The sequence below is a fragment of the Sinohyriopsis cumingii genome, unplaced genomic scaffold (genome assembly GCF_028554795.1).
Source record: "Sinohyriopsis cumingii isolate HCF-2022 unplaced genomic scaffold, ASM2855479v2 utg000360l, whole genome shotgun sequence".
Classification (NCBI taxonomy): domain Eukaryota; kingdom Metazoa; phylum Mollusca; class Bivalvia; order Unionida; family Unionidae; genus Sinohyriopsis; species Sinohyriopsis cumingii.
The window spans coordinates 2,980,728-3,006,379 of NW_028315892.1; the positions used below are offsets into that span (position 1 = coordinate 2,980,728).

General features: G+C 33.8%; 1 protein-coding gene across 1 annotated transcript in view; it reads left to right on the plus strand.

Annotated features, from left to right (window-relative positions):
• LOC149774259 (uncharacterized) overlaps positions 1 to 24,256 on the plus strand; it is a 70,829-nt gene extending 46,573 nt beyond the window's left edge. The window contains exons 6-12 of the mRNA XM_089945529.1: positions 1,210 to 1,344; positions 5,641 to 5,706; positions 6,317 to 6,388; positions 12,678 to 12,743; positions 13,145 to 13,216; positions 15,442 to 15,495; positions 22,253 to 24,256. Of these exons, the coding sequence (XP_089801655.1) occupies positions 1,210 to 1,344; positions 5,641 to 5,706; positions 6,317 to 6,388; positions 12,678 to 12,743; positions 13,145 to 13,216; positions 15,442 to 15,495; positions 22,253 to 22,500 (713 nt within the window). The 3' untranslated portion in view covers positions 22,501 to 24,256. The remainder of the gene's footprint in view (positions 1 to 1,209; positions 1,345 to 5,640; positions 5,707 to 6,316; positions 6,389 to 12,677; positions 12,744 to 13,144; positions 13,217 to 15,441; positions 15,496 to 22,252) is intronic.
• The last annotated feature ends 1,396 nt before the right edge of the window (positions 24,257 to 25,652 follow it).

A 25,652-nucleotide genomic window follows, 5' to 3' on the forward strand; every position in this document is an offset into this window, starting at 1 on the left:
TAAATATAGTCTAACCATAATGGAAATTCTTATCACTGGATTATACAGGAGAATATTGGATCATATTAATATTATTTTTGTATTAATATAAATGAATAACATTACCATACATCTTAGAGAATTTTAATTCGGACTCTGCGGAGAAATGAATACCGCGAATGCCTTATCTGTAAGCATCGACTTCTATATCATCCTAAATGATGTTGCAGCTTCAGTGGTAAAGTCATCTCTACGTAGCAAACACACCTTTACATAAATCTAGTAATTAATTATCATCTGTACACAGTCACTCCAGCTTCATAGGACAGAAATCAAGGTATATACAAACAATTATAGAGGAATAAATATACAGACGAAAAAGAAGAGAGAGAGAGTCTTGATATGGAGATAGGTATTTAATACCAGGATTTGACTAGCTACTACCTCTCAAGTCTACCCAAACAAAACATACACCATTCTGAGGGTGTAGTGAATTGCATTTTGAGAACATATTTGATGAGCTAGGATACTATGATAGTTTAATTTATTGTGTATCTGTGTTTACATAAATGCCACTAGAGCTTGGATTCATCCGATCTATACTATTAACAGATATTGTTTTTCAGATGAGACTAATTTGGTAAATGGCAAGTTAGCAATTACACAAACTTTAATTTGATATGAAATTTCTTTTTGGGTGCTGTTTTGTTCAGATAATATTTGCAACAGAAGAGAAATATATGGGTAATGTTGACAAATTAACACCCTAAATTGGTTTGCATAATTCTACCAAATTCACCTGCTAAGCAAAATGAGCACAATGATATTTAAGCCAGTGTAACCCTCAGGAAGAATTTTGTGCCACCTGTTGTGAACGCGATGCAATAGACTCTTAAAAGTATATTTGGAAGATCACTGAATGATGGTTCTGATAGTTTCAACAAATCTTTGTTTATGGCATCGCCCATCAAATGCTGGTTTGTTTCCAAAATTACCTTGTACTTTCAGATTCAATATCTACTGAGAGGTTTTGTCTGAAATGACGATGAGAAATAACTGGGATTATTCACCAATACTGTTTTCACATGTACCACAGATGAGCTTACTTATCTTCTAATAATAAACATTTATACGAACTTTGCCTAATGATTTTGCCCAAAGTACAATAGTTACTGGCTTAGAGTTGTAAAGCATTCAGATTTCGTCACACTATAATATGCTATTTTACAGGCAACAATCCACCAGTATTACTGGAGACGTGCAATGCGAGTGCACTTATGGCGGTTTGCATAGTCTTGGGCATTTTATTGAGTTTGGCAATTTTGGCAATAACTGTGATAATCATCCGAGATCGTCGCAGCAAAAGTAAGTACTAATTTATTTGAGGTAATTATAATCACTGTATTAATGTATCATGATCATATTCAAACATTGTCATATATTATTCACAAAATGATTGTGCATTTAAAAGTACAGAAATAAAGAAAAGAAAAGAAATCGTTTTCCTCAACGTCCTAACACAAAAGTGTTTACAAAATGAAAGAGAACAGTCGAGTTATAAACGTATTTTGATCAAATTTGCCTCTTAACTGCAGATAATGACTTTTTGTAACGCTTACTTGCAACAAAGTAATTTATGTACGAAACAATCTTATACTCTACAATGTACATCAATCTGCCTCTAATTTAACAAAAGGCGAAAGGTACTCACGTCTTTCGTCTGCAAGTTCTTTTGTCCATTTATAAAGCATTTGAATGCATCCGAAAACAGACCTATATCAATATTACAATAAAAAGTGTGCTAAATATGGTTATCAATAATCGCCAACATCTGAAGATGCAGTCCCAGAAAAGGGGAGCACTAGTCTTATAAACAGATTTGTCTATACGCATATATTATATTGAATATAGCTCACTTGAGATGGTCTGTATGTCGTACTTGGACATCGACACACACACATGCACAAACAAACAAACACACACACGCATATATATATATATATATATATATATATATATATATATATATATATATATATATATATATATTATTTCGATATTTTCTCGAACAGAAACCAATTTATTATTATTAGTTATTTCCTCAGTATAGTAAATATTTTTCATCATCAGAACTGTTAGTTTAGAGACACTTACATTTTTTATTGCATTACTGGTAAACAAGCAAATGTATGTGGTAGCAAATAACAATTAAATCAGTGCCACAATAAAAGACCTCCAGTTATATTTTTGATATTAAGCTGGAAAAGTTTAATTTCTATCAATTTCTCACCTTGAAACGTTTACTGAGAAAAACATCAGAGCACAAATTAGATTACCAACATTTTACAGCAAAGGTACTTTATATCTTATATATATCTAAGTTAGCTTGTAAAACTGTACCTAACTTCCATCCCAAAGAAAACTAATTTGCTGAACCTTTGTCAAGTAAATATTTTTTTTTTTGTTTTTACATGCATTTTCATTTTACTGGGCTTTTCTACTAATAAACTTGCTTCATGAAAAACTTGGCTACAAAAGGTCACATAAAACTCAATAAAATGAGACCAACCTTTATAAAAGGTATCCTGACAAAAAGTGATTTCAAATTTGTAAATATGATGCTAGTCAACGAGTAACAAAATAAAAAAGACACTTTCGAAGGGACGGATTAGTAAAATTATACAAAACATTAGCGTTAAGGGGCAATTTAATAAATAATGACGATCTTCATAAATTCAATATGGATGTGCATTAACTTAAAATGAAATGCATTTAAACAAGTTCTCAACATACGATCAACATAATTAATCAATATTTGCAAGACAGTATTCTTGCATGAAGCTGTAAGTATTCGAATAAATGATGCAGAACTGCAATCAAAGATAACTATTATAAACATAGTGAAACATTTTAAACAGCTCATTCTGCAAAAATACTCATCAGATTTTGACGACATTTGATGGAAGTGTTCTGGATTCATTGATATTGAGATTTGTTTACAAATAATGTTTTTTATTCATCAGGTATGCCTATTTTGCAAACAAAATCCTTTAAAACAAGATCTTTCTCACCAGCGCTTCAATGATTTTGATCAAATTCGACCGAAGTCATCTTGACGTTACTGGCTTTCAAGCTAATACAAATGTTGTTAATTATCTATTAAATATGGATGGGGTTGGCAATATAAAATTTGGCAGAACATTTCACTTGTAATCCAAAGGTTACATGTTCGATAACCGCCTAAGCCGGGTCTGCTGTTTCTGTGCGTCACGGGGAGTGGCAATTAGTGCCAATTTATTGGCACGATACAGCGACTAATTTATTAAAACTGTCGTTAAAAGCAACACACGGCAAACAAAAAAAAACAAAAAAAAAATACATTAAATATGGCTGCAATTGCAAAATTGAAAGGAATTAATCTGGAACTCTTTTCAACGTTATCCAACCTAATTTAACAGAAAGCATTCTGGAAGAATAATTTTTCAAGCTGATACAGAAACTACCGTTTTGCAATCAAATGTGCTTACCTTCATCAGCAGAAAATAAAACACTTTAAACGAATTCTAAAAGCTTTATCTGCATAATTTGATCTAAGTTTACATCATACAACCTATGTCTTTCTTAGGTCTTGTACAAACGACGCGAATATGGTTAATGTTATTAATAGATTCCATACAACCTTTAAATGCTTTTTTCACAATGCTGCTCAGTTTGATAGAAACAGCTTTTCGCTTGATACCAATAATTCCGATCTTCCGTCTAATATAGCCATTGTTGCTAAAAATTAAAAGACAAAATAATAACATATATCCCAAAAAGGGACATACTTCTGAAAACCTGGGTTTACTGTAACATACAATTAATGTAGTCAGCGAGTATGTTATTTGTATAATCACAGTATTTGTACACCATTTTTCTCGGGAGTGGAAGGCGCCAGCAACAGATAAAGTTGGTCCTTCATACGTTGCCTAATACATTTTATATCTGAAAAGTATGACCACTGTATTTGGGTGCAATGACTGGATATGGAAATCTTTGGACGGTTTCTTGTTACTTCAAAGTGTGTCTGACCTCAGGGCTTGGAACTTATAGTGTGCCTATCACCTCCGCGACTGCACATTCTTTTAATTGCAGGTAGACATGTTTTCTAGAATCACTGTTTATTGTTTGAGAGTGCAATCTGAAGCGTAATCAAAGGGACATAACTGTTAATAATTTGGGGTTGACCTATTTATAATAATAATTGGCCGATAACTAAAATGCTGATTTTGCCAGTACAAGTTAACCTTTTTGAATGCAGTACAAGGACAGATAGATTACCACTCTACTTATGAGACTGAAAAGTACAGATTTAGTAAAGTGAGAGTGAAACAACCTATGCTACCATTATGAGGTAATCTTTGATATTTATATGAAACATAAAGTACTGAAAGTAGTAGAAATCAAATATGGAAATTTTGAATATATTTGGAATATGACTTCACCTGGACTTGCACCTTTTAAAACCTATTTCATTTCTAACATGCTTTTTCACAGTGAAAATTACCTACATCTTCAAGATTGACTTGTATTTGTGTACATGTATATTTAGTTTATATATTCATATAAACGTACATCTTGTAATTTTCACAAAATGTTCTTGTTTAAATAAAGACAAGGAAATGTTGACAATCAAGACCGAGTGGTAACGTAGACTTCGAACATAATCGTTGGTAAGGATAGTATAATGTTGGTAAATTATAGAAAAATGAATAGAGCTTAAATTACGAGCGACAAAATCATATTTCAAAGAAACCAGGAATCCGGATAATCAGCATTTGGGTAATCGAGGTTTTACTTTAAATGAGAACATGTATCAGGAATTTAACTATATAAAAAGTACAAGATGAACTTTCATCAGTGTACAACAGATAATTTGATATGAAGATGTTCTGCAATATTAAGACAGAGCCATATTGTAATTTGGGACGTCGATAAAGTTGACAACATTTTGGTTATAATCTTAACTCTGGTTTCACCCAAGGTTATGATTGGTTTCTAGAACATGAAGGCATATCAACAAGATTTAAAGTATCAATGTTTTAAGAGTAGCAAAGGTTTGATTAAGCCAGATTTGTCCGATGCAGTTCCCTGACTTGATTAAATAGAAAAACTAAAATAATATCGCAAGCAGTTTATCCCAGTATCTTTCCAATTCAAATTAATTCAAAACAAAGCTTTCCTTGGGAGGTAGAGAGATACTTAAGAGTATACAGCCGCCATCATAAACGGGGGATTCATGTTTCAATTCCGTGAACGTCGTCCTCTATAAAAGATAATCTTGTTTTTCCTCATGCACTGAATGACATGTTAATTGATTGACAGATCTTTCGACAAAACTTTAAACTTAATTCTTGTCACCATTCTAGAACCTGCGCTTTGATAGGATTCTGATCAAGCGTTTGAATAGTCTTATATCCTGAAGGTATTGGATGACGTTACTGTAAAGAAGTCCCAAAAGGTATAGTGTAATCTGATTCAGTATATCATTGCAATAAAATGACAAAAAGTCATAAAGCCTTATCAGAATATGCTGAGGTCAATCGATTGTTCATTTCCAACTAGAATGTCGTAATGTGCTTCATTATAGACATTACAGGTAATAACTTCTTCTTGTTGCAGAAAAGTTAAACAGAGAGCAGAAAATGCCGCTACTAGAAATGCCTAAGCTATGGACAAAATATTTTGGTAAATATTATATACTGTGTAATTCTGAGTTAATCAGTTTCTGCATTTATCTACATCTTTTGCTGTCTACGTATCTGTCTAGTTCCTTCTCTGTCGAATAACGCAAACGGATTTGATTCCTCGTTTGGACTACTCTTTGGCGTTCAGGACACACACACACACATTATATAACAAGTTTATCAATACGGTTAATGGCGTACTCAGATGTTACATTCAACACCTGGGCAAAATTGTAACAAATTCGGAGATGCAAGCGTACATTGGTTAATACTAAAACATGGCAACCAATTTGAACAGAATTAGACCAATCTAAGCTAACATATACAAGCAAAAGTAGAAAACAAGTATACCCCATGATATGTAATTTTAAGACGAAGAAGACCTATAAAATAGTCATTGAATAAGTAACACATTTTAAAGATTAATTTTGGTTGTGTCGTCTTGTGAAAGAATTTGCTATATAGTTTCTTACGTGCAGATTGCCTTAATTTGGGCTAAACCCAAAGAATGTAATAATTGTTTGGATATCTTTTATGTTAACTAATGACATATAAATAAACGCAGCTCTTATTTTGTATAGGCATTACATACATTATCTCTTGTTTTACAGACAAGTTGAACTGGGAAGATATCAGACAATTGCTAAATGGTGATCAGCAGTTGGGTTTGCAAACATATTGTGGTAAATCTTGTTCACTTGACTATCGTGCATGTTTATTCTCGTTTTGCCGTCTAAATTTCTTACTTCTTTTCTGCGCTGTAAATTGATCAATGAACATGATCAGAATAATACTATCTATTAGTGTCTGTAATTTAAGAATTTTCTTTTTCTGATATATTTTTATAGTTTGGCAGCTTTCTAGCAGAAACCGCTGGAGAGCACTGGATTTATTTTACAGCTGATAAATAATCATAAATAAATCCTGCAAATATAATCGATCAGCAGAATCGAGGTTGAATAACAGGCTTGACCACACTGACTTGGATCAAACGATAAGAAGCACGTAAAAGACAAATAATTGTGATGTTTGTGTCATAAAAAATTACAATCTCTTACTTAGCAGCGGTAAAGACACTAAAAAAAATGAAATTGAAATTGTTATTACTGAGAATCAAGGTAATACAATAGCACAAACTAACCCCGCCCCCAATATAATGTAAGGAAATGAACATAATCTACTCTTTATGGAAAATGGATGTATATGTTTCGTTCAGGTAAGTAGATGGGTTGGGGACATTTCATTTGCAAATTATAATTCAGATATGCCAGTATCTTTCTCATTTATGTTGCTTAAAACATTGCAATTTCCAATTTGTAATCGGAACACAGAAGAAAACATTCTTCCAATGAGTGTGAGGCTTTTCCGACTGAACTATTGGAGTCAGAGAGCCTCCGCAGATTGCAAATTCCACGGAATCTCAAGACCTGAAGGACCATCGACACCGGACTATCGTGTATACCACTGGCGCATCGAAATCAACCGGGCATCGTATTTATCCAGATAACCTAATTTGCATCAACAAAGTTATTCTAATATTCACATACCTAGTCCAAGATGCAACCCCAATTTATATTCCCCAGGCCCATTGTTAGCTGGATTGGGTCTCAGATAGGTCCAGGGAAATTATGTTGGCCCTTCTCTAATTCTGAAGGAGGAGAGACAAACTGTAGTGACTCGATCCTCTCCTGAGGGACATTCCTTTTTCTTCCATTCCTGCAGTTATTGGACTATTTCTTTTTTCTGATGTTTTGGTTGAGCATATGCATGTTTCATGATCATATCCACACATTGTCATGTACGTGTCAGAAACAACACATTTTGCGAATTTAAAAGAACACATAAAAGAATATAAAAAGGTAAACGTTTTCCTCAACATCCTCTCTAATGCAATAGTGCTTACGAAATGAAAGAGACCACTAAATGTAGACTCGTACTTTGGTCCAAAATGACACTTAACTTTTGTAACGCTTACTTGCAACAAAGTGATTTATTTACTAAACAATGTTCTACTCCACAACGCACAACAACCTGTCTACCTTTAATTTATTACATGATGAAGTGTACTCACGTCTTTCGTCTGCTAGTCATTTCGTCCATTTAGAAAGCATTTTAATGGAGCCAATTGTTTGGGAAAACAGACCTATATTAAAATTGTAATAAAAAGTGTGTTAAATATGGTTATCCATAATTACCAAAATCTGCACGTGCAGCCTCAGCAAAGGTAACCAATTGTCTTATGAGCATATTTGTCTATGCGAATTCATAATCTAGAATATAGTTCAGCTGAGTCATGTATATATATATACATATATATATATATATATATATATATATATATATATATATATATATATATATATATATATATATATATATATAATTTCAATAACATCTCGAACAGAAACGAAATTATGACTCCTTTGTAATACATTTTGCAAGGCCATGACGATGTAAAATAAATCCTTCTATCCGCCGCGAACTAGCAGTGAGATAAATTTTGTATTGTACTTAAATAGTGGTCAAGCTATTTAAATCAAAAATGTTTTTGTACCACAGTTTAATATCCAGGAAGATAGATGATATCCATTATGCTGCATCTCGTGTGTCTCAGTAGATGTTCCATAGAAGAACATAGCGTCCGGCGAAAAGTGATCAATTGTATTGGGAGGTTGAATGTATTTAGTTCCTTGAGTTCATCTAAAACGAATATATTTTTTCTAATGAAGATTCCTGTAATCTCAAAATATCATTTTATATTGCATTACTGGTTAATAAATAAGTGGCTGCAGCAGCAAATAACAATTGAATCAGTGGAACAATAAAACACAACCATTCATATTTATTTAGATTTAGCCAAAAAAGTGTAATTTCTAATGATTTCTCACCTCGAAACTTATGAAAAACTACAGAGCACACATCAAATTACCAGCATTTAACATCAAATGTATTTTATATCTTATATAGCCAAAGTTAGCTTTTACTAATGTGCCCACTTCCCATCTCGATCAAAACTAAAATGCTGAACCTCTGTCAAGTAAAGTTTTGTTTATTTTTAATGCATTTTTCATTGAATTTCGAATTTCGATTGATACATGTAATCATACGAATATTGTTTTGGGACAGGATTTGCTACCGAAAGTCACATATAACTCAATAAAATGAGACCAACCTTCACAAAAGTTATCCTGGCATAAAGCGATTTCAAATTTGTAAAGCTGGTACTAGTCAACAAGTAAAAGTTTAAGAAACACACTTATGAAAGAATGGATCAGTACTAACTGTGAAGAAAACATAATTCTTAGCGAATAATTGATTAAATAATGATACTCTTCATGTAATCGATATAGCTAGTAATGAAAAGCATATAAACAACTTCTCAACATACGTTCAACAGAAATAATCAATATTTGTAAGAAAGTATTCTGGCATAAGCTGTGAAAAGTTCATGTAAATGATACAAAACTACAATTAAGTATTCTGGATTCATGGATATTTAAATTTTTATTATAAATTAGGATTATTATCCTTCAGGTATAATTACTATTTTCAAAACAAAGGGCATCAAAATAGGCTCGTTCCCAATAGCACTTCAATGATTTTGATCAACTCGGACCGAAGTCATCTTGACATGACAGGATTTCAAGCTAATGCAAATGTTGCCGAATCTCTATTAAATATGGGTGGAGTTGGCGATAAAACAGCTGACATAACATTGGATTCGTTATCCAAAAGGTCACTTGTTCGATAATCGCCTAAGCCGGGTCTGCTACCTCTGTGTGCCATAGGGCGAGACATTTAGTGCCAATTTATTGGCACGATATAGTGACTAATTTATCAAACTGCCCTTAAAAGCAACAAACGACAAACGAAAGAAAAAACCTTTAAATATGGCTGCAATTGCAAAGTTTTATGGCGTTATTCTCGTAGTCTTTTTAAGGTAATCCATCCAATGTTGACACAGACTATTCTCAAAGAAATCTTTCCAAGCTGATACAAATACTCCCATTTTGCAATCATAGAAAACATAACACTTTAAACGACTTCTCTATATCTGATCTGCATGATTTAATCTATAATTATATGAAATAACTTAAATTCTTTTCGTAGCATTTGTACAAACGATGCATATTAATGCTATTAATAAATTCCATAAAAATCTTAAATGCTTTTTTCACAATGCGGCTCAGTTTGATACAAACACTATTTCGCTTGACACCAATAATGCCGACCATCCGTCTAATATAGCCATTGTTACTAAAAATAAAGAGTAAAAAAGTATCAATACAATTAATCACAGTGCATAGTTTATGTTCTGCACATTTTAATTTATTATACCAACACTGCACAAAGTAACATCTCAAATAAACCGTTCAACTTGGGTTTACTGTAAAATAGCAATAACGAATACAGCGCAATACTATTTCCATAATCACATTTATTTTTTGAGGACCAAGAAAACATGGTTTCCTTTTCTCATAATGGATAATAATGAATTCAAAACGTAAATGTAATGTAATATATTTTCAAACAAATGATTTCGTATTGATGCAATTGCCTGTAATCACACTGGTTATATTAGGTCTGTTGCACAATACTAGTATGTTCCATGTTGTGGCTGTTAATTAACCCTGAAAACAATTGAAAATAAACTCTTCACAAATATACTTTGTTTTACCATATCTATACATACTACTAGGCATTCATCATAAAGTTATATCATGGCTAAAGTGAACAAACGTGAATAATATATATTCCAGTAATCTGCGGCCCTGAGTGGCCGATTGTTCTAAAGCGCTCACCGTTATGAATTACTGCCATCTAACCTCTGTTTGAGTGGGTTCGAGTCTCGAAATTGGCCAATGTATATACGTGAGAAAGCTTGCCAGTAGCTTCTCGTGAATTTGCGATTCTTTCCGGGGTTATCCCGGGTTCTTCCTCCAACATTTATACTGGCCTCCATGTATAGCTTATCTTGTGCTGACAAATGGCGTTAAACCCCACAACAACATGTGGTAGTTCATCGGGCGTGGTAGGGATCAGCTAGAGATAAAATTGTTCCCTTACATATTGCCTTATATATTATATATCTGAAACGTAAATACACTGTAGTTGGGTAAAATAACTAGATATGAAATCCTTTGGACCGTTTTCTGCTACTTCAAAGTGTGTCTGACCTCAGAGCCAGGGAGTTTATAGTGTGCGCATCACCTCAGTAACTGCATAGTCTTTCAATAGCAGCTAGGCATGCTTGTTAGCGTCACTAATCATTGTGTGAGAGTGGATTGTGACGCGTATTCTAAGGGATCTATCTGTTAATCATTTGGGGTTATAATTAGAAATGGCCTATAATGGAGATGATGATTTTGCCAGTACAAGTGAAACAAATTTTATTGCGGTAAAAGGGTAGATAGATTACGAAAGAATGGAACAACCTATACTACTATTATAAGGTAATCTTTGATACTTGTGTCGAATAAAAAGTACTGAAAGTAATAAAAATAAATATGGAACTTTGGCATCTATCTTGAATTTGACTTCACCTGGACTAGCACACTTTTAAACGTGTTTCATTTCTTATGTGTTTTTTACCATGGAAATCACAGAATTCTTTAAAATGGATCTGTATTTGTGTACATATATATTTGGATTATATATTCGTATAAACGTTCATCTTATAATTTTGACAAACTTCTAGTTCAGATCAAGGCAAGACCGAATGGGAACATAGATTTCCAAAAAATGTTGGTAAGGATGATATAATTTTGAAAAGTGATAGAACAATGAATTTCCAGAAACAAAATCATAGTCAATACAAACGAGAAATTTTGATAATCACCATTTTGTTTAATTGCGGTTCTATTTAATTTGAGAATATGTGTCAATATAATACAGGATGATAATTTTAGCATTGTTTAGACAGATGATTTGACATGAAGATGTTCTGGAATATTTATGCTTAGCCACATAGAAGTTTGGTGCGTCGTTAAAGTTGACAACATTTTGGTTAAATTCTAAACTCTGGTTTTACTCAAGGTTGGATAGATTTCTAGAACATGAAGGCATATCAACAAGATTTAAGGCTTCAGCGTTTTAAGCGTAACAAAAGTTTTGCTAAGACAGATTAGTCCGACACAAGTAATTGATTTGATAAATATAAGAACTCAACATACTATATATAGGGGCTTATGACAGTATATCTCATATTTAATTCAATTCAAAATATGACACTATGTGCACCCTGTTTAGGCTGGTCCTTGAGAGCCAGAGAGCCTCTTCAGAGGACACATTCATTTCATGGCATTTCAAGACCTGAAGGACCAACGACATTGGCCACTTACGTCCGCGCTAAGCCCATCGTATTTGGCTTGCAAGCGTATTCGTGCAGTATCATCAGCGAAATTCTTTTAAAGGACTCAGATTTGGTCCTAGAAGCAAACCAGTTTTGTACATCTTTGATAGGCGGGGCTGGATGGGGTTGCGTGGAACGACCAGCGGAAACTTGTTTTGGCACTTCTCCAGTTTTTATTCAGAGAGAAATTAACTTGGGACTCGCTCTACATTTTTAGTCATCTCTCTTCCATCAATACCGTAGGTTTGTCATTGGCTCGTTATTGTAGGTTTTCTTGATCTTAATGCATCGTGAAGGTGGCCTTCATAATAAACTGATTATGTTTTCTTCAGTTCCGAGAACGTCCTCATCTGCAAGGATCCCTTTGTTTTCTTTTTCCATGCACTGAATAACTTGTCAATGATTGATCGAGCTTACAATGCAACTAAACACTGTAATATGGTTACCATTCTAGAGCAATAGAGGAATACACAAATTTGATTCATTATGATTTTGCAATAAAGTGACCAAAATATCATAAGTTGTATCAGGTGAAGTTCAATCGTGTCTTGATTTCCACCCTAAATGTCGTAAGTACTTCATTATAGACATCCCAGGTAATTGCCCCTTCTTTGTTACAGAAACCTTAAGCGAAGAACAGACCATGGCATTGCTGGAACTTCCTCAGCTGTGGACAAAACATTTTGGTAAATATTAGATACTTTTATATTCCGAGTTTATTTACTTTCTCTTTTGATATACATGTTCTGCTCTACACGCACGCACACACACACACACACACACACACACACACACACATATATATATATATATATATATATATATATATATATATATATATATATATATATATATATACCCTATGATATGTAGTTTTAAGAACAACAAAACATATAAAAAAAACAAATTAAATAAATAACATTTTAAAAAGATTAATTTTGTTTGTGTTTTCTTGTAATTGAATTTGCTGTATTGTTTCGTACAGGCAGAGTGCCTTAATTTGGACTAAACCCTAATAATTTTGTCTATAAATTAAAGCAGCTCTTATTTTGTGTAGGCATTACATTAATTACATCTTGTTTTACAGACATGTTGAATTGGGAGGATATCAGACAATTGCTAAATGGTGACCAGCATATGGGTTTGCAAACATATTGTGGTAACTCTTGTTCAATTTACTATCGTGCATGTTTATTATCGTTTTGCCATCCAAAATTCTGACTTTATTAGTGCGCTGTAAATTAATCAATTCACATGATCAGAATAATAATTTCTATTAGTGTCTGTAATTTAAAAATTTTCTTTCTCTGCGATATTTTTATAGTTTGGCAGCTTTTTAGCGGAAACCGCTGGAGAGCACTGGATTTATTTTACAGTTGATGAATAATCATAAAATGTCCTGCAAATGTAATCGATCAGTCAGCAGGATCGACGTTGGATTAACAGCTTTTACCACATTGACTTGGATCAAACGATAAGAAGCACTTAAGAGACAAATGATTGTGAAGTGTGTGTCATATAAATTACAATCACTTACTCTGCAGCGGTAAAGAAACTGAAAAAGAATGAAAATTAATATGGCATTAATGAAAAGATAAGTAATACAACATCACAACCTTACCCCTGCCGCAAATATAACACAAGGGAAAGAACATAATCTAATAGTTATGGACAATGGATGTATACATTTCGTTTAAGTAAGTAGACGGGTTGGGGTGATTTCATTTAGAATTATAATCAGATATGCTAGGATCTTCCTAATTTGTATTGCTTAAAACATCTGTAATTTCCAATTTGCAATCGGAACATACACGAACAAAGAGTTCTAATGAGTATGCGCCTTTTTGCGACTGAACTACTGGAGTCAGAGAGCCTCCTCAGAGGCCTAATTTCATGCCATCTCAAGATCTGAAGGACCAACAACACCGTACCATCGTGTGTACTACAACCAGGAATCGCGATAATACTGATAACACGATTCGCATAAAAAAGATGTTCTCAAAAACAAATCCTAGTTCAAGATGCAACAAAATTTAAAATCCCCTGGCCAGTTGTTAGCTGGATTGGGTCTTTTGAAAGGTCCATATAAATTGTTTTGTCCCTTCTATGATTGTAATGGAGAAGAGACAATCACTAGTTATTCGATCCCGTCCTGAGGGACGAACCTCTCTTTTCAACTTTGTAGTTATTCAACTATTTCTTTTGTCGGTGGTTTGTTTGAGCATAGCGGATTATTGATGAGTCGTTTATATAATAAATGGATGATAATGGTTCTGCCCTGTGAACAGCGTCCTCTATCATGGACCCATGCTTTTTGGCCAGTCAAATGTTGTTCGAATGAGGGAAAACGTGCAGATTAGAGAGTGTTATATATTAAGCTTGTAACTCTCTTCTCCCGGACTTTTCTTGTGTCCTTTATCGCAAAAGGTACATCAGGTCCTGTTTGGCTACGGGATATTTACAGTTGTGCTCTGTGCTGTACAGTTTATCAGCCACTTTTCAGAGCAGTTTCCAGAGTATTGGTAAGGTCTGTGGCGATTGGTAAGTTACATTTTTTGATAACAATGGATTAATCAATGTCTTGCTGGACAGAGTAGACAGGATATTGTCTCTTTAGGTGGTACTGGAAGAAAATACTTTGTTGTTTTTTTTCGCTTTTATCTATCTTTTTCAGGATCTTAAAATCCGCGCTCGAGCTGTTTTCCCTTGGAAGATTATACGTGTGCCCCTTCTAGTTTCTCTAATTGATGAACTAGAAACGGCGGAGAGATCCATGGACAGCTCAGATTATTCTTGCTTCCGAATTTCTCTATTTGGAGCTGGTTGTTCAGTCGGGATTGCTTTATGACCCGAGGCACCATTCACGCTACGAAAACCCATATACTTTTGTTCATGTACTTCCCGCACCTTTCTTGACCTGCCTTTTAACATCCTATGCCGTGTTTTACTTGCTTCATTCGTTAAACCGGTCGTTTAAAATTTTTTCAAACTTGAATCTCTTGACTAATTCATTGAAAATCACGCCCTTATCAAATAAACACCAAGTGGCATGCGTATATCCTTGCCTGAGCTGCTAACTCAAAAATGAAAGAGCATTACCTTAAGAGGTTGGGATTGGATACTTCTCTGAAATAATTCGATTTATTGAGTTTTGTAATTGAAAGTGACCAGACGAAATCCCCACGGAAATTATCATAACTTTTCTGCATTACATGTGTCGATCAAAACGCACATTTATGATTGATGTTGCGCTTAATGTCACTTCAAATCATCCTAAACTTACATTATCATACATATTTTATTTGGTATTTTGATTTAAGGTACATTTAAGGTATATCAATGTGTTTATATATTTCTTGCAAGTAATTTCATTTTGTTTTCCAGACAACCTGAAGTCGCAAAATGATAACCCACGGCCGATGTTAGGGATACAATGTGGTAAGCATCGTTTGCTTTACAAGGGATTATGTTTTCGTTTTCATACATTTGTATTAATGTCTTGGTGACCAAATATTTTATGTTTTGCTATATTATGAGAGGGGTTTCTCAGGCAAATAATTCGTTGTTTAGACTGTAACAAAGGGAGACTGATCCGTCCCGCAAACCCGGCGCTCAAAAGAACTGTTCCTCTGCTACTTCATTTCGCCCATTCGAAGTCTTCACCATGATGCTTCTAGTATAGCAGTCAATGTTAACGCTATCATGTAAAAGGACTATACGTACAGTATCTGGTTTTACAGCAAAGCTGAAATGAACATATTTAACTCTCTGATAGCATTACTAAACTGACATTAAACGCTCTAATAGCAAGAACTAAATTTACAAATGTGTGCCAACCCAAAGAGAATTGATGCTGCAGCTGATGTATTTGTCACCAGCTAAATAAAAATTTACAACTTCGTGTGTTCCTTCTAAAACTGGGGCAAATTGCTCAATTGATAAACCATGGTTTGTTTTCCAATTCAATAAATAATAAAGGCAGAGCACGCATATTAGATGTATTGTAAAAGGGAAGCATGAGCACACCCGCTTGAGGAATATTAAAACTAAAACAATAATTTAAAATCTTTGATAAAGTATTTTTTTATTCAATCTGTCCAATCAGATCAAGTGGCAAATTGTATGTCTGGAATTTTCCAGCATTTTATGTTCGAATTAGGCATCCAATAATTCGTGTCTTCTGCCTATCACCCTGAAAACCAAGGGGCTTAAGAAATATTTCATAAAACATTGAAAACTATGATTCGGTCATGTTTTTGTTTAATACTGGAAACGATTGTGACGAAGGTGTTCATCTACTATTGTTTGCTGTTAGGGGGTCAGTTAAAAAATCTTTAAGAGTCAGTCCCTTTTACGTACATTTTGTACATACTGTTTCATTTTATAGTTTATGGTTCCAATTTTAAGTATATGCTGTCAAATGTGTGTGCAGTTGCAAGAACTAATCTGCTCTCTACTATGCAAACATGAAATCAACGTGTGATAAAAATACAAAGGAAATGTGTATTTGGCCAGATGCTAGAGTTGTGTCTCTATTGCCGGTACCACGGACGCTAAATAGTATGGTCCTCACACAGTTGAAAGTAATGTTAAGCGATTTAAATTATATAATCAGTAAACCTGGGAAGACGAAAACAAAAACAACTTTACCACGAAAATATTTTAAAGAAGGCTGTTGATAGAGACAGCCATGTTAATCATCCAATTAATGTAGTTGTACCTCCCCAAAAGAGTGATGATTTAAGCGATGAAATGCAATCGGACTCTGGGGCCCCGAGTGGCCGAGTGGTCTAAAGCGCTCTCCGTTGCGGATCACTGCCATCTCACCTCTGTCTGCGTGGGTTCGAGTCTCAGATTCGGCTAATGTGGGTATGTGAGAAAGCTTGCCAGTAGCTTATCGTGGGTCGGTGGTTCTTTCTGGGGTTTTCCAGGGTTCTTCCTCCACCATTAATACTGGCCGTCATGTATAGCCTATCGTGTGCTGAAAAATGGCGTTAAATCCTACAACAACAACAATTGAGTTTGGAATAACAAATCTTCAAAATTCAGAAATTATTATTTATATGGATATGGAACTTTCTAATTTGCAGCAACAAAATGAAAACTGTACAACAACAGTTCTTTCTTGAATATGAGGACTTATTTTTAAATGTTCCAACAAGAACAAATAAAATCTAGCATGGCGTTAAAATTGTAATGCCACACCTGTGAAACAGCATCGGTAAAGGATGAACCCTCTCAAACAGGAAGGCTTAAAAAAAGAAATTCTTTATTTGCTGATGAATGATTTTATAGAACACATTAAAAGTGATTGGAGTTCACCATGTTCCGAAACCAGAATATACTTTCCTCATGTGTACTGACTAAAAAATGGTGAACAGTGTGACTAACTCAGATCCATTTACATTCCAAACAATCGATGGCGGCATTTATAAAATTGGAAATGAAACGTAAGCCATCGAACTTGATCTTCTGAAACGATTTTGGCATATTCATCTGACGGATAGGGCAAACGAAATTTCAGCATTCATGGCTCTAGATCGACTTATCAATATAAAGTGACGCCGTTTGGGATGAGAACTTCGCCTGGTATGTTTTAACGTGTAATGAATATTATTTCATCTGGTCTAGATAGCTGTGAAGTTTACATCGATGATGCCATAATTTACAACTACATCTTGAAAGATCACTTAGAGACAATTCGGAAATTCTTTTTGGCATATTCAATGATGCAAACTTGACGATTAATTTAACTAAAGGTGAATATTGCCGTGTTCATGTAACATTCTAAGACATATCGTGGGACACGAACATGTTTAAACAATAGATGCTAAGGTCAAGGCTATGTCTGAAGTCCATGTGCCTATTAGTAAAAACAACTGATGCGATTTATAGGTATGACTGGATACGATAGGAAATATTGTTCCAATATGTCCATAATTGCTGAAAACCTGACACATGTATTGAGCACGAAAACTAAGTATCATTTGTTTGAAAAATAGCAGGAAACGTTTGCTGATTTAAAGGCCACACTTTAAAGTCCACCTGTTCTTTCAGCTCCAAATTTCAGTCAATCATTTAAAATGTATGTTGATGCCAGTGCTGTTATTGTTGGAGCAGTAAAAATCCGTAACTTCTCGAGATTTCCTTCCTCGTATTTTATCGACTTTTGTCTGCTGTAGTCTCCTGCTTTAACCTTTTATACTTTTAGTTCTTCTTATGAAACAATGTTGTCTACCACTCACTCGCAGTACACATGCAGGCAACTATTGCTGTTCACGTAGCGCAGAACCCAAGGCTGAATGCTTTGTTCGGCGCAGGCTTAATTACATGTATAACCCTCTGTGGAATAATATACACAGGAACACAATCTGCGCCAATATTCAGACATTGTTGTTTTTCCCACGAGAATGTAAACTTTTCGCAAACAATAAAAGCACTAACCCTATCAACCATATAGTTAAGTGAATTTCTACGCCTAAGTGTTACCGTAGGATTTCCAGAGGCAATTTAAGCCTCTTCATAACCGTTGCTCCAAAATGTATAGCTCTTGCCAACCGTTTTGCTTTGAAGAGTGTATATCATCTATTTTGCCTTAAGAAACATCAAAATCGATTTTCATGTAAAATAATAAACTATTAAGAACTAACAGATGTCCCTACGATAAACGTCAATTCTTACAGAGTTTCCAGACTTAAACCATCAAAACCATCGCTTTACTCTTTACCTGTTTTAATTTGGAATGAAAACATTCTTGTAAAACACACCACAAAATATTAACCTGTATTTTTTTTAACAAAGCTTTAATTTAAAGAAAGGAGAATTATGCCTGTGTCATTCGTATTCCCCATAGTGGAGAATGACCTAATCTCAATTAAGATAGTATTCACCCCTTGCAAATGGTTTAATTACTTTTCAATACCTTTTCAAGTGTATTATGGTTTGGATGCAAATAATTTGACTGTACATTAATGAAAACCTAACTGGTCCTTGACCAAAACGACACAGATAGTGCTCAATTTATTTAGAACTAAATATTTGTTTGAAACTGATTATCGTGCGCAGTTGTGTAAGAATGTTATCAGCGTATTCATATGTGCCCAGCGTTCAGGCAAAATTGTTTAATTAAGCTCATAGTATGTTTCTTCTTCCCTTCACATGTAGCATGTAGAAATGGTTAAATATTTAATTAATTAAGAGGTGAGGTTTTCTATAGATAGATTAAACTCTTAACCGACACTCTTGTTTGACGAATATCCTTGATTTTCCTGCAGTTTGGAACAACCTGGGTTATGGTTAAAAAAACACAACATTAAAAGGCATTAAAAGTGTGGAACAATCTATCGGAGGCGGACATGATTCAGTCTAAAGTAAAGTAACATTGTACAGGCTCGATATAGAAATGTTTATGCTCACGTGCACCCAAGATCGATCATTAACAATATCATCTCTTTACTCTGTTTTATTTTAAGACTAAAGCCTTGGTTATAAAATAATGATATGCGTGGTTTGGGACATCTATTAAATTGTATACATTATTTAAATGAGTCGTGTACTTGTTTAAATCAAAGTATTCATGCCTCAAGAATGAATAACTAAATGATAGCTTAAAAATCTTTGCATTTGTTATAAGATGGGATTATATGTTTTCATTTCTTCCTAGAAACCTTTAAAAATTGATCTTGGAAATGTTACGAGCATTGACATAAATCAGATAGTTTTGAATAACTAGCCTATTTTGATGAAATATATTATTTAAAAAAAAAAATATAAAAAATTGTCACTTAATGCAGAACATCATGGTGCAGTGGTAGAATGGTTGTCAAGAAATTTAAATCATGGTATGATTAACGTTTTTGTCCTTGAGGCACATACATCTGCTTCTAGACCTAGTAAAGCCACCTATAAATACCACAAGGAATGCTGTTATACTTTCTTACAGATTGAAAATAGACGCTAGTGATGTTAAGTTATATGCTGCTGGAGTGCCTGGCATGTGCTACGTATTGTGTCGGCTCGCATGTCAGAGTCACTAAAATCAGCTATGGCTGTAAAAAAAAATCACATAAACTCAATTCAATTATGTTATAAAACCTCGCGATATAGACTCCGTGCCCACTAGGTGTAATGTACTTCTATTGATATAATTCCAACATCACTGCTGCATGAGTGCTTAGATCCAGTATTTCCTTCACTAACTGATATTATTAATACCTAACTGTCTCATCCGGGTAATTACCATTATTTTTCAAAACTGCCATTGTAAAGCATCTGCTGAATAAATCAACGCTAGACCATAACAATTTAAAGAACTAACGCCCAGTTTCTAATCTCCCATTCATACCAAAAATCGTAGAAAAGGTTGTTCTATCCCAGCTTGTATCTGATCTGAATTAAAACAGTCTTTTTAGCAATGTACAATCTGCATATCTCCCTTGCCACAGTACTAAAACTACTCTTCTAAAGGTAGTTAATGACATTCTCATTGCACTGGATAGCGTAAAGATTACAGTCCTCACCCTCCTTGATTTGTCTGCAGCATTTGACACAATAGACCATGATATATTACTTAACCGTTTCCAGCATGTATTTGTCATTCATGATACAGCCTTAATGCGATTCAAGTCCTACATGGTCAACAGGACACATATTGTATCTGCAAATGAAATACACTCCAGCCCGGTTGATCTATGTTGTTGTGTTCCACTGGAGTCTGTTCTTGGACATGTTCTCTTCATTTACACACTCATTCGCTTTCAAGTGTCATAGTTCATCATCCACTGTCTCACCCATTGTACGCTGATGACACCCAAATATACAAATCTAGCCACCCAACTAAAGTTGATGCTATCATCCAAGGTGTAGAGCGGTGCATTTCGGATGTGAAATTATGGATGACATGTAACAAGCTGCAGCTGAATGATGATAAAACTGAGGCCATTCTGATCACAACACAAATACTTTCTCATTCACATCCTGTAAATCATGCAATAGATATCAGCAACATCAACATTAAACTCATACATTCAGTACGAAACCTAGGTGTTACTCTGGACATTACTCTCACATTGCACCTGGATGTCATGAACATATGAAAGGCGGCATATCTTGAGCTGAGATGCATCAGTTCCATTCGCAAATATATTTCAGTTGATGCCACGAAAACACTTGTGTGTTCATTAGTACATTCAAGACTGGACCATTGTAACTGAATTCTGTCTGGATCATCTCAATATCTGCTCCAGAAACTTCAAAAAGTTCAAAACACAACTGCTTGGATCATACTTTGAGTACCAAGATCAAAGCACACCTCCCCACTGCTCTGTACCCTACACTGGATATCTATTCGATCCAGAATCAAACACAAAATGTGTTCTCTGTGCTACGTTTCACTGTCGGACTCAAGTCCAACATACCTATAAGACCTCACCCACGTGTACACACCAGCAAGATACGTACGCACCTCTTCTGACAATCGTATATTCATTATTCCCACTATGCAAACTAAATCATATTGACAGCGTTTTATTGCATACCAGGGCCCAGCAACTTAGAATGAATTGCCCATTGAACTTAGAGACAAAGACACAGTGATCCAGTTCAAGAGTGCTCTCAAAACTCACTTATTTCGACTGCAAGAACAAACTTAAATATTCCCAGCATGTTTTTTATTTTTTTCTAATTTCATAGAGTTTTCTTTTGTAATCATATCATTACATATGTTTTTTGTCTTATAGGTGTTGTCTAATGTTGTGAAGCGCTTAAAGCTTCTAAAGATTAAGGGCTATACAAAGTCCTCATTATTATAATCATCATTATTATTTACCCTTAACCTCTTGTCCCCCTTGTCCACGGGCACAGCATTGAGTTCACAATTCGAAATCTATGATGCATGTACTGTATATTCTTTTCTCTACTGAGTTGTAATGGGATACAAAATGGGTCCTCATTCGAATGTTAAAATGATATTGATCTTCACAGCTACATCGGATAATAATAAAGTTGTGTAATTGCTCTTTGGTACGTTTTTTTATATTGTACATGATTTTAATAGGCTGCTAATTTGCATTCATACCTGTTAGAAAAAAATTATAACGCATTTTTCGGACTATTTTATCAAGGCTAACAACTTAACGATTTAAAGTCCGTTTGTCTCACCTTAAAAATCTTGCTTAGCATTTTACTTCCTTTGTAGACTTAGAAAACGATACCGAAGAGGGAAGCACTGAGAACCAAACCACCTGTGCCGATCCAGAACAAATGAGAGAGCTCATGGAACTGCGTGACGCTGCTTGTTGTAAGATATGCTTTGTCAACAAAATGAGTGTGGTCTTCATGCCCTGTAGCCATATAGCAACGTGCTCCAGCTGCAGTATTCCTCTACCAAATTGTCCAGTCTGTAGAGCAGTAATTAAAGAGAAGTTGAATATATGTTTTGATTGAATTTGTATATATATATATATATATATATATATATATATATATATATATATATATATATATATATAATGTATATAAATGTAAATATATACATATTTTCTTGAACTGAATTCAGTTTTGTAGTCAGATACAAAACATCCACGCAAATGGAAGGTCGGAAAAGTATTCGTGGTTCATCGTCCAAGTGAATGTGACCTGACTCCCTATTAAAGTATGCAATTAGTGGTCAGAATGCCACTCTGCAAAATGAAAATGAAACGAATGATGCAAAAGTAAATAAAATCACATTACATTATTATTGTTAAAAAACATTATATGCTCTAATTAATAAATGTATGTATGAATATGAATAACATATGCATGAAAAAGAGAGGAGAGTTTTCAAGGGACATTTTATAATTCTCGAATGGACAATTACATACTTGACTATCAGCTCACTTCGCTAAAGATCAAATGGGCTTATGGTCCTCTGTTAATTTCCAGCACACATTATAGGCTTCATTTTGGATCAAACGTAAATATGCCTTGCAATTTTATTGTGTATCATTAAGATCTCGGAACTGTTTGATTATGAGCAACATATGTTTGCTGTGACAATTTTACAATTGATTGCAGGAAATTGTGAGATCGAAAACAATTAATAATCTTTTGAAAGTTAAGTATTATCATTTGAATATTTTTTCATTTGATGACTTACATTTTATTCTTGTAAGGCAACAATCTGGAAACCAGTGAAGATTGTATCGTGCATATAGGCCAAGTTGATAAACAATCACAGTGTTGAATAAAAAAGGGGGAAACAATGGAGAAATGCAGAGCACAGATTAAAATCATAGGTAAAAGAGAACCTTTGGTCTCTTTAATGCCGTGATGCCATTCTGAATGTATATGTATCTTATAAGTGATCAAATCTTGATATTAAGGACATTTATTTAGATTTCCATTATATTTCCGCAGATATGTGGTCTTTTTAATTGTGAAATGCCATCTTAGATGTTGTGTATTTACCTAATATATGTAATTAATGCTCATGATAGCATACGTTTTCTATGTTAATCCTTCTCGATTCATCATGGACATAACACATGAATTAGAGGTATACTTGTTTCCTATTGGGTAATAAATTTGCAATAATATTACCAGAGAAACGTAATATTATAAATAATGAAAGTCATGCATATCAAAAAGGATAGAAATTCACGCTGAAAGGATATTTGTTAATACAATATGGTTTTCCTGTATTCTCTTTGCTGGACATGTTTCAAAAATTAATTTGGAGTTATTATGCAACATGTACGGAGGTACATACTAGAAACATTTTAATCCTACGTCATTGTTTATCTTGATGTGCAATGTATCTACAGTACTGCATATAGAAAATTAACCAAATGCTATAAACTTTCATTGACCTACAAAATCACAAAACTTAATTTTAGTAAGATCTCGGTATAAATCCATTTCTTCTTAATCGTTTTGCGTATTCCGAGTGATGTGGAAAAAAGAATTAATACATGTTATACCACTTAAGATACTTTCTAGAAACATCTTGGCCTTAAGACATGATATTATTTGGTAATTGGACAATTTGATTTGCTGTGTAAATTTTAAAAAGTCGATTCGCAAAACGAAAGTCATTGCAAATCGTTTTAATTTTACATATCTTGAATCATATTTTGTTCGTGAATTGTTGCTAATTTTGATTGGGTTTGTGATTATGCTATTTTCTTTTTTGCTGAAAAAATAAAGCATATTTGCTGCATTTGGTTTTCGTTTCTATTTTAATTATGTTTCACTGCACAATACTGATAAGTTACAAATTCTGAATTGTAGATTACAGATTTATTCGACTCTTTAAACATAATTTTAAGGAGAACTAAACGCAAAGTCGATCAACCGGAGAAAGTTTACCATATATAATTATGCAATATTCAATGTGTGACATCTAATTCTTTCAGTATATTACTTTTTACTGCTCAGTTGAATTTCTTAAATAAATGGCCAGTTTTAGTGAGTACAAATCTCTTTAGATACATACAAGCCTGTTAAAATATTTGTCAGTTTTTTCTATTTAATAATCTAGGTAAGAGAACCAATATTTGTAAAATATTTAACAAACTTGTGATAATGTTTCTTTAAATTCAGGTTAAACACATGAGGGTGAAAATGTTATAGTATTTATTGCAGATGTATGGTATATCGATGTCAGGCTCTATAAATATATACCGACTGAATAACATATGTTCCTGGAATTGGAAGTTCACTTTTTAATCTTTAAAATACAGAACAGGTAAAATCCAAATAAGACATGTTTTATTGCAATAACTCGAAATTATATTGTATATCATACTGCATTCATCTGTAAAAAAAAAAATAAAAAAATACAAAAATACTTGGGAATCACATAATATTAGAAAATGACCAATGAATAAAGGTCATTTTCTCTCGGTTCGTCAACTTTTTATTATGGTGGATAGTAAAAATATGTGGAGGTTTGATTTAGTTTTTGACTAACGTTTAGTGTTCTCGTGCTGGTTCCCATGGAAACCGTGCATTAAGATGTTATGGAAGATCTGCTATCGTTGCATATTTTCCACGTACTTCTCATTAATACTGTCTATCCATAACATTTTTCTTAATTGAAGATGGAATGATGTGTTCTTGTTATTTGTGGGTAAAATGGTTCATTAAAAAAACTTTTAATTTCTCTTTGTTTCAAAATTGACCAAACGTAAATTATAGTAATGATTGATGAGACAATCGAACATGAAACTTGCAAAACTTAGATAGTATCTGAAAAAATGTCTAAAAATATATTGATTTGAAACATTATTTAATATATTTGGCTGATGTGATTGCTTTTGAGGGAATCTTATAAGCTTCCGAGTTCTCTTGTTCACTGGAAAAATTGGTTGTCCACTTATTCCAGGAAATGAAAGATGTTCTTTCACAATATTGTTTTCGTACACCCACTATAATTTCAACTTTTCCACACACACACACACACTATCATATTTCCTAAGAATTTGAACTTTTAAAACAAGTTTGAGTTCATTGGATTTATTTCCTCTTCCTTGTCGAAAACTATGAAAATTTGTCAAATCTTATTCTTTCGTGACTCTGTTCCTCATTCATGAAGTACTGGAGATACATGTTTG